The 10,223-nt window shown below is 44.7% G+C and overlaps 1 protein-coding gene across 1 annotated transcript; it reads right to left on the bottom strand.

Annotated features, from left to right (window-relative positions):
- Positions 1–1,295: 1,295 nt before the first annotated feature.
- Positions 1,296–9,071, bottom strand: SPHK2 (sphingosine kinase 2). Its single transcript, XM_042472535.1, has 4 exons — positions 8,929–9,071; positions 7,627–7,721; positions 6,298–6,413; positions 1,296–3,596 (listed from the first exon to the last, which is right to left on the bottom strand). The coding sequence occupies exons 1-4, from the start codon at positions 8,969–8,971 to the stop codon at positions 2,582–2,584; spliced, it is 1,269 nt and encodes a 422-aa protein (XP_042328469.1). The 5' UTR covers positions 8,972–9,071; the 3' UTR covers positions 1,296–2,581.
- Between the last annotated feature and the right edge of the window lie 1,152 nt (positions 9,072–10,223).

The following is a 10,223-nucleotide window of genomic DNA, read 5'->3' as shown; positions in this document are numbered from 1 at the left end:
ATTAAGAGTTCAAGTGTATCTGGAAGACCACACATTTCTGAGTCTTACTATAACTGCATATAAGCCTTGCTTAAGCTCTGCCAAGTACCATAAAGCCACTCTTCCCCTATCTCTCACCATTTAGGTATATTTGACTATAATTCCCATCATGCCCAGCCAGCAAGGCCATTAGCTGTATGTGAGGATACTAGACTGAGGAAGGCAGCCGTAATGCAATTATCCCAACAACTTTTCTTTCTTACATCAATCTTTGCTGTGGTGATCAAAGGCACCCTGGGAAGAGGTTGGGATGGGATCCACAACCATGTAATTCTCATGAGAGGAGCACAGTAATCAAAACAATTACTGGGACATTTCCCAACTATAACTCTCAGAACCCACTACCACGCTGGTGAAGAATTATGGGAATCATAGCCCAAATGTAACTTTTCTGGGCTTCTTTGTAGTGTGGAAAGCTGACTAGAGCTGATAGGAGTTGGTGTAACTTTTCTAAAGTCCTCCCTGGGCTTGAAGTCGAAGGCTTTCATGGCCGGCATCCATAGTTTTTTGTGGGTCTTTTGGGCTATGTGGCCATGTTCTAGAAGATTTTCTTCCTGACATTTTGCCAGCATCTGTGGCTGAGATTCTCTGAAGATGCCAGCCACAGATGCTGGTGAAACATCAGGAAGAAAATCTTCTAGAACATGGCCACATAGCCCAAAACCCCCCACAAAAAACTATCCTCCCTGGGCCATTTTACTTGTAGGAGATAACCTACATCTCCGAAGGTCACACTCATCAAAGGTCCCACAGGACTAATACAGGCTGGCCTCAAAATAGCCTTGGAAGGCCAGTCACACATACCCTAAGAAGTTTGAGAGGACATGGCTGACCATGTTTACTTGTGGAATAAAAAATATCTGAAGGGCCACCTTTGTACTAGAGGAATCCAGTTGATCACTGTTGACAGACAGGTCCTAGACTATACAAGCCTTTGGTTTAATCTACCAATATCATTTAAACTTTTCAGAAGAATCAAAAGTGGAAAAGCTATGTGACATGTCTAGAATCTAGAGTGGCCAATTTGTCACATTCCGAGCCAAATACATGACTGGACTTTTGCAATGTGACTTTTTGGACTATTCTCGGTGGTTATGCTGGCTGAGGGGATTTTGGGAGTTTCCATTTTAAAAGTAACTTTTCCAAGATGTGGGCTTTACCATTTCATGAGGGAGATGAGGAAAGTTCTGGGTAGTGAGACGTTTATCAAATCGGTCTGCTGGTTTAACATCTGTTAAAGAGAGACAGACAATACGTTTAGAGTAAACATCATTTCTTTTAGAGACACATGTTCTGTTACAGTATTAGATCATTTTAATTGCTTTGTTAGCCCCCACATGGTGGGGAGGAAAGAAATAATAAAGATAATCACCCTTACCCCCCTCCAATAAAACCCTTCCCAAAAGAAAAAAAATCCAGTTACATTCATCCAGTGTATTCTTAGAAAGCCAAATTAGAAGTCATTGGTGTAGTAGTGGTGATGATGGGCTGATCCCACCTCCTTTTAATAAACCCCCAGTTGGCTAAAACCAAGCCATAACAGGGTTCAAGACAGAATGGTCCCTTCCTTCCCTTAACAGTCACTGGTCACCACCCTGCAGAAGAAAGAGCAGAACCAAATGTAGACCAAATGGGAAGGTGGAAAATGATTGGCATCAATCAATTTAAGGGCTTAAGAGGGAGAGAAAAAAAGAGACTGGTAGTGTTTCACAAGCTACTTCACATGTCTAGTTCTGAATTTCAGAGGCTTTATATCCTTTTAGTATTTATGTCAGGGTTGGGAGACTTCAGATGTTACTGCACTCCAACTCCCATCAAACCTAGTCACATTATTTGGGGATAGGAGCTGTAGCCCAGAAAGATCTCAGGGAGGCACACAGGTTTCTCATCCCTGATTTATAAGTATTCAGAGAAATATACACCACTTCTGAGTAAATAACCGAACTGACAAGGATCAGTGATATGAAAAACTATGGTTCCCATCTTCCTGTTATTGTCAAATGGGGGCAATATGTGGGTGTGTCAGTTTGGTCATCCAAGGAAGAGTCCAAAGGATTTCCATTCAACACAAAAAGGGTGTCTGGCTTAGTTTGAAAGTGGGAGAGAAGGGCAACTTTCCAAAACACAAACACAGTGGGAAGGGATTTTAAAAAATGGGGATCACTAAAGGGACTGAGGCAATTATTGGTCCCGTGAACGGAAAGGCCCAGGAAGCGCCAGTGTGGCTCATGTGTGATCTCTCAGTCCTTCAGTTTCCCACTGGCCTCTCAGGTCCATATGACCATTCACCACCCACAATTCTGAAACAAAATTGGCTTTAGGATAGCCTCCCTATCTCTGTAATTTATCTGGATACAATGGACAAAAACCCATCACCCTGAGTCAGCAGGCTGGCTAGGGATGATGAGTTTGTAGACCAATACATCTTTTTACCCACTCATTTCTGTCATTTTATGCCCTTTCTTGAACAAAGTTGGAGAAGAGTGAACGTATGTCAGACTAGATCTGCTACATGACCCTGCAAGGTGGGCCTGGAACCAGCTCAGAGCTTTGTAACCTTCACTGGGCTGGTCCCGGTAATGAGGTTGGCCACCCCATGGTGGATTTGTCCCTGGATGGGGCCATACTCCACCCTCTCACCATCAACAGTGATGATGCCCTTGTGGGTGAGCGGTTCGATGCGGAAGGCCCGGACAGGGATGTTGGTGACATGGGGACACCCTTGCTCAAAGTGAGTGCCCTTTTCCATGGCCAAGAAGAGGCGGATGAGGGCTGCCCGTGAAATGCCCGCCTTCACATAGGCGAGGTGGATGAGGCCGTCATTGAAGCAAGCAAAGGGGGCTGCAAACAGGTCAGCCCCTAGGTGAGTCTGGTAGATGGCCAACACCAAAACAAAATCATCCTCCACTGTCACCCAGGACTTGGGTACTGGCTGACTGAGGGGGGCCAGGAAGTCGTCTGAAGGGCCACGCATTTGCCGGATAGAAGACGGCAAGGAGGTGGGAGCAGCCATCTCCTGGGCTCCCTGGCTGTCGGCTACCAGCTGCTCCGACAAGTTCTCAAAGCTGAAACTGGAGGTGGGGAAGCCAGAAGAAGGAAGTGGAGAGCTGGGTGAAGGAGAGGGCTCATCAGTAGGCTCCAATCCCTGGTAGCAGAAGGTGCGGCGCTCCTCACAAAGCCCCATGTCAGAGACTGTGCGGTGGAGAGGCATCCTCTGGAAGGGGAGGCTCCCGTTGGCTGCCATGGTGATGCTGCGTAAGATAGGGCGGTGGCCACCAGAGTCTGGAGCAGGCAGATATGAGAGACGTCCCCGGTAGGTGTTCAGGGAGGCCAGGCGGACCATGGTCCCCAAGGTAAAGCGGGCCGATCCCATGTGGCGGTACTTCTCACTCTCAATGTCCACATCAGAGATGAAGCCCCAGGCCACGCTGAGGAAGGAGAAGGAGCGGGAGCCTGAGGAGGTGGTGACGGAGACCAGGTCCAAGGGAGACACTCCCCCATGGCAGAGCAGGAGGGTGCAATTCGTCAGCAACTCCTGGCCCAAGGTCTGCTCAAACCTGCCCAAGAGGTCAAAGAAAGGCATCAAGATTACAGAAATTCATTGCTATGCCTCTCCTAAAGAGCAAAAGGGGGCATCGAACCATAGGTGAGGGGCTGGGAGCCCAGCCAAGCAGAAGGGAACAAACATTCTGGGACACAATGTCAGACATGAGGGCCTTTGTCTGCTATGAGAGAACATAAATTGTGCATTTTCATGCAAGCTGAGTCTATGGCCTGTTACAGACAGCCAAAATAAAGCTGCTTCGAGTCACAGTGGAGGTATGGTGTTTCAATGATGCATGCATCCTAAGAGTCCAGAAGTCGCACCAAAGCCATGCTCCAGCCCTAAGGACTGGAGTGTGGCTTTGGTGTGGCTTCTGGACTCTTAGGACACATGCATCATTGAAACACCATACCTCTACTGTGACTCGAAGCAGCTTTATTTTGGCTGTCTGTAACAGGCCCCTAAGAACTATTTGAACATGGCCAGCATCCTGCATTAATGAGTTAAAGGCTATACAGACTGGCAAGAAACACTGGTATTGGGGTGGAGTGGGGGCATGGTGACTGTCCACCACCTGCCCTGACTCCACCCTGATGCTGCTGTCACGCTGCCTGCCCAGCAGATGGCAGGTGGCATCACAACGTTTTAATAACTTTTTATCTTATGAGCTGCCTTGTGTCCCTTTTTTCGGAGAAAGGAAGTATAGAACTGAAATAAATAAATAAATAAATAATGCTTCAGAGCAGTATTTCCTTATAAATAAAAATAAAATAATAAAATTTTTATTTATATCCCGCTCCTTCCCAAGATCAGGGCGGCTTACAACAGTGGATAAAAACAATTCAAATACAATACAATAACAAAATCAAAAATTACATATACATTATACAAAAATTAGACAGACTAAAAGCCCCATTAGCCCATCCTCTTGCCACAGGAGAGGAGGGAGGCCCACAGGATTTTAAGCGGGGAATGCCTGCTGGAATAGAAAGGTCTTTAGCTCCTTTCTGAATTGGGCCAGGGAGGTAGCCGAGCGGAGCTCAGTGGGCAGCGTGTTCCAAAGGGCCGGGGCGGCGATGGAGAATGTCCTCCTCGTGGTGGAGGTAAGCCTGGCCCCAGGCACCTTCAGCAATTATGTGGGATTATCTTAAAGCTAACCATTCACCAACCCCCAGATTTACTGTAGAGCTGCTTCAGTTCCCCATCATTCTCTGCCTAGTGGAAAGCAGGGAGACATCAGAGAAAGGTCTTGCTATGTCCGCATAGCCAGACATCAAATGATTACATCATCTGCTGAAATTATGTAATCATTTTGCATCTGGCTATGAAGACTCAGCCAGATGCTTCTCCTATCATTCCCTGCTTTCCATCAGGCATAGAACAGCTGGTGTGGGATGCATCAGTTCTACAGTAAGTTTGGAGAGAGACATTAGCTGGCGCAGAGGGAAGAAGGGAATACCAGCAACAACAACAAAAAGTATGCAGGCATACGATCAATGTACACTTGCATATTTCACCAAAATGGATCCCAGGTTTTGTCTATAAGCTGACACCGACACTTCAGTACTTTCTCTCTTCCCTCCCTCCCTCCCTTGCAGTGAGCTAGGAATTTTTGTTTTGTTTTTTGGACTGCAATTCCCACAATCATTCAACCCCCATGGCCATGGAGAACTATAATTCAGAAAAGTAACTTCCATGATCAAGACAAGATTATTTTATTTTTATTTGAGTTCCTGCTTTCTTCCTAATATATTAATTTTCCATATGTAGCAGGAGGTGCGTGAAGTTCAACATCACAGCATATACTGTGTGCAGAAGGCTCTGCCTTCAACCGATCCAATTAAAAGATTAAGTCTACTCTTTGTAGACTTAATTATGGGGCACTACGTTAGATAGACCAAAAGCAGAGCCTGGGAAGATTACTTTTGGACTATACCTCACAGAATCCCCAGCCACCATGGTTACTATGCTGGCTGGGAGGATTCTCAGAAGTGTAGTTCAAAAATGTTAATTTTTTAATCTCTGACACACAAACACGGTTCCTGCAAAACATAATGGATGATGCATGGTAGTGAGGTCTAATGGTTAGACTGGACTATCACTGGGGAGATGTGTGTTCCATCCCCACTTTGACCATGAAACTCACTGAATAACCTTGGGCACTCTCAAGCTGACCCCACAGGATTGTTGCAAGGGTGGAGTGAGAAGTCTGCTCCTCTTAGGTATTTGGTGAAATGGCTGGATTCATATTTAATAAACTGTCTTAATGATGATGAATGATAATTATCTGTGTTTGGTGAAATGACTGGATTCATATTTAATAAACTGTCTTAATGATGATGAATGACAATTATCTTACTGGACAGGATGGACCAAAACTACTGTATACTCCCTGCCCTCCCAAGCCATAAAATTATTCAGGAGAAACATGGCCATTTTACAAGCAAACAGACAGTCTGCTTTTGAAGCTACACATTTTGTCCTGAAAGTGCTGAATTATTAATTATAGATATGTGGGAGCTGGCTGCCACTGGTGGGGAGAGAGGCACTCTATGTGAGCTCAATGGTAGTCTTGCATACCACATCTTCACACAGCAAAGGGACAAATTTTAGCAGAATAGATTAATGATTCTGCCTCATTTGTTAGGATTTGGGATACCATTCTTCCCCTTGCCAGATGAAGAGAGACGGCAAACATTTTTAGACAGCCTTACCCAGCATTAAAGTTAATGGCTGCAGCAACTGCATTTCCAGACCCACAGGGGAGAATCCCAAGGGGCATTTTTATGGCTTCTTCCCAGTCTGGCCGCTCCATCAAACCATTAATAACCTGGAAGGAAAGGGGATGAGTTAAGTGTTCAAAGCTTACAGACCCCTACCTGAATATGAAAGTTGAAGAACCTACATTTTGGTGTTAACTCCCAAAATACATATGTTTAGATTGTATGTCATTATGGTTTGCACCAGAATCTGTAAGCTAGCATGGTCATGCTGGCTGGCAGATTACAGTATTCCAAATAGTAAAGTTTTCCAGAACTGAGACAGCAAAGGGAGCTATAAGGAGTAGGGTGGGAAAGTTAGCATTCTTGTTAGAGGTGAACCTTGCATTTCTCACCAAAGAGACTGAAAAATGGACATACTTCTTTTCAAGCCCGCCACTACTGATCTTCCTCAGCAACATGGATTTTAGCTGGTGTATTATAAGGCTCACTCCAAGTCCCTCCAGGGTGATGGCTTAGACCCAGCAGATATGGGTTCAATGATCATGTGCCAAGACCAACTCTCCTATTTGGCACCATGAGGCAGCCACTTCAAGCAGAAGATTGCCAGTTATTTAAATTATTGTTACTGTATTTTTTCAATTAGCCAAAGGTTGTTGTGGGGGCTGGGTGGCAAGTTGGGATTTCCTGACCCATTTGCATTTCTGGGTTTAGCTCATGAGTGGGCAAATATGTAAGGGACAATTTTTGCCCTGACATTTCCCATGAGCAGTGTCATAGCAGAAGTGATGTCATGGCACTATATTGAGGGAGTGGGTTCTGTGGAGTGGGAGAGCCAAACCATCACATTTATGGGCACGTTTTCTGGCATTTTCAGGAGGAAAAAATGTCCAAACATGGGTAATAAATAAATAAATAAATAAATAAAATTTCGTGTGAGGTGTGGGGATTCAGGGGACTCTGGTGAACTGCCAAGGTTCTTCTGAGAGGCTTCAAAATGGGGTTCAGGGCTGCATGCATAGAGAGCCTTCCCCACCCCTGTCTTTGCTACTATGTACCTTGATTTTGGTAAAGGTGGGTTGCTATCACCTGCTCCAACTCAGGCAGAATAATATTTTGGGCTGGGCCTGGTATATGCTGCCTCCCCCCAAGCACATGTATGAATCTCATGTGACACACAAAGGTTCTACTGGAGACATGATTCCAAAGGAGCACAGATCTTATAAGACCCATTTCTAAGGGACCAGCCTAGAAAATCCTAACGGGTAGCATTTGAAAGGCCTGGAACTATTGTTCCTTGATTGGCTTTTTGTAAACAAGTACCTCATAAAGAAGTCCATCTCCTGAAATGGCTACAATGCCATCCCATTCAGCTAAGCTGATGCTCTGTACCAGCTCCCGGGCATGGTTCTGTCTCTCTGGAGTAGAGAAAAACAAAGGAAATAAAATGGAGTTCAACAGCAAAGCAATACTTCTTGTAAATAATTCCATGCAAACCATACTATAGCTGTCATTATTATTCTCATGCCTCAGATCATGGGGGAAAAGGATTGAGGCCAAGAGAATGTTACGTTTGCCTCAATTTGTGTAGTGAGTTGGCAGTTGGGGCAACACTAGAACATGTAAACTTCATGATGCTGACTTTTGTTTAAACTTTCATTTTGAGTCCCATGAAAGATTATGTCTCTTCTTTTCTATTTGAGCTTCATCAAAAAACTTAAGAACAGCCCAGCTTAGTTACTTCAGAAAGCAATGTGAACTGCTAACAAATCATAATGAGTCACAATCTGAACCCATGTATTTTGTCGGCTTTACTCTGGTTGGCATGAAACAGTTTATTGTTATATCTGAGCCCGGAACCATGGCTTTTCCTGGCTTGTTTCCTCACCTGCCTGCATTAAAACAGGAGCTAACAAAAGGAGCAGAAGAGAAACAAACCAGAAATCAATAAGACAAGCCATGTTTATACTGAATAGTTTATTGTATTAATATGTTGTGCAAAGGTGCCCTCTATGCTTATTAAGAGAAGACTCCTCCATCATTTGAAAACATGTTTTAATTTTGCCGACTGAAGTTTTGAACTCTCTTCCTGCATCACTTTACATAACAGGCTGACATCCAGTTGGTGCCATATGGAGGCATAAGTAAAGCAACTGTGTCTCATTTTGATTGTGCAGAGGTTGGCATTCCCTTCTTTGCTCCACATCAAAATGAGGCCTTCTGATCCTATGGTAGAGTCACTGCAGCCTCTCCCACAGCCATTTCATGGCTGGTGAGAGATTGGAGGAAAAGCCTGCTAAGTTCCTCTAGCCAGATGCAGTTGAAATGTCAAGGACTTCTGGGTGAACTTAGTAGAGGATGAAATCATTCATGTTTGCTATGGTGGCATAGCTAGACACTTTTTGATCTCCTAACACTCTCACCACCATGGAAAGCTGCTGGGATGGTCTGCAGAAACTCTATGATAGGACTGGAGGTCAGTGAATGGGCAGCAATAGTGTGGATCCACATGCAGAGACCTACTCCACTACATTGGGCAATACAACATTGCAGCCACTCACTCATGCTTTCCAAGGCATTCTTGTGATGCCCTTTTAAGGTCACCCCTTTCTACCACAACCTCACCTGTTTGGATCAAGTTGAAGCTGACATCGGCCTCTGTAATCATTGGCAGGATGTGATTCTGGCACCACTGAAGGCATTGCCTTTACCTCCAAAGGGGTTTAGCAGAAGGAGCAAACACGAGGACGGTGGAGGCTACGACTTATCTCTGTCAGGTGGGAAGAGAAAGAAAAACGAGGTGAGAACAGCAAGATCTGCAGTCTCTTTAGCAGTCAGCAGCTGTATCCTCCTGCTTGGTGCAATTGAAATCCGTGTGCCACAAACCTTGGAAGTGCTACTTTTTGTGCCACAAATTCCCAAATTCCAGAATATTGGATTTGTAGGCCAAAAATAACACCTCAAACTTAGCTTTGGGGTATGTCCACTTTTTATTCAAGTTCTCAGAAGTCCCCGTGATCAGCTTCACATGTTACAGGTCTTAACAGATTTGCACAAAAGATTGACAAATCCTTCTCTTCATGAGATATACAGTCACAGTCTCACATGCAAAGGGTCCATTTCTGAAGAGATTCCTTATACACTTAAACAGGCACCTGATCCTGAGAAAGAAGACAGACATACAAGGCCTTGTGGGAGTTAAAGAGGAGAGAACCAGCCACTGCAACTGTATGTATGTCATTCTTGTTTTAGGTCTTGTCTTTGTGAAAGCTGGTTTTTGGAACCCTTACAGTGCTTCCGAAAAGAAAGAAAGTTCCCTGCCAGAAAAAACAGACAATCTGACTGAACAGCATATAAAAGTGTGAGTGAGAACCTGAATAGGGATAGGGATAGGAGATCATCTCTTTCCATTCTGTATAGTGCTTCCTCTTCAGCTTCACATCCAGAATACAGTATGGGAAATAATCCCTTTTTACTCCATCAATGGCTAGATAGTGGATCAGGTACAGGTAGTCCAAAAGGGGTTAACATTTCCAAGTTCTGATCACACCACCAACTGTTGAGCAGGGAGCCTGTAGCCTTTCACATGTTGTTTGGATATTATTCTTGTCATCCCAGTATGTAGGACTGATAGAAGTTGGAATCCAACGCATCTGTAATGCCGCAGGTTCCTGGCCCCTGGACCATAGAGATAAGTCTTCTTTTCACCCTCTTGCAAAGTCATCGCAAAATGGCGACAGCTTGCACCACTGGCTGTGACTTTGAATTTTCATGCACAGGCTCCTACTGCTGGCATTCCATGTGCATGAAAAAGATGCTCAGCACATCCTCGGAAAGGAGGAAAGAGGAGTCAGCATCAAGCAAAGAAACCACAGAGAAAGGCTCCCAATAACTGATGACTCGGAGTCACAAACAGCAGG

Source organism: Sceloporus undulatus, chromosome 6 (genome assembly GCF_019175285.1).
Source record: "Sceloporus undulatus isolate JIND9_A2432 ecotype Alabama chromosome 6, SceUnd_v1.1, whole genome shotgun sequence".
In the NCBI taxonomy this organism is placed as follows: domain Eukaryota; kingdom Metazoa; phylum Chordata; class Lepidosauria; order Squamata; family Phrynosomatidae; genus Sceloporus; species Sceloporus undulatus.
Note: the sequence above shows the minus strand (reverse complement) of the source record. Positions and strands in the feature narration are given on the sequence as shown.

Coding starts and splice junctions, on each gene's coding strand:
- SPHK2 (XM_042472535.1), bottom strand. CDS start 8,971: ATGATTACAGAGGCCGATGTCAGCTTCAACTTGATCCAAACAG. Junction 7,722..8,928: donor CTTCAACTTGATCCAAACAG/GTGAGGTTGTGG, acceptor TCTCTACTCCAG/AGAGACAGAACCATGCCCGG. Junction 6,414..7,626: donor GAGATGGACTTCTTTATGAG/GTACTTGTTTAC, acceptor CTTTCCTTCCAG/GTTATTAATGGTTTGATGGA.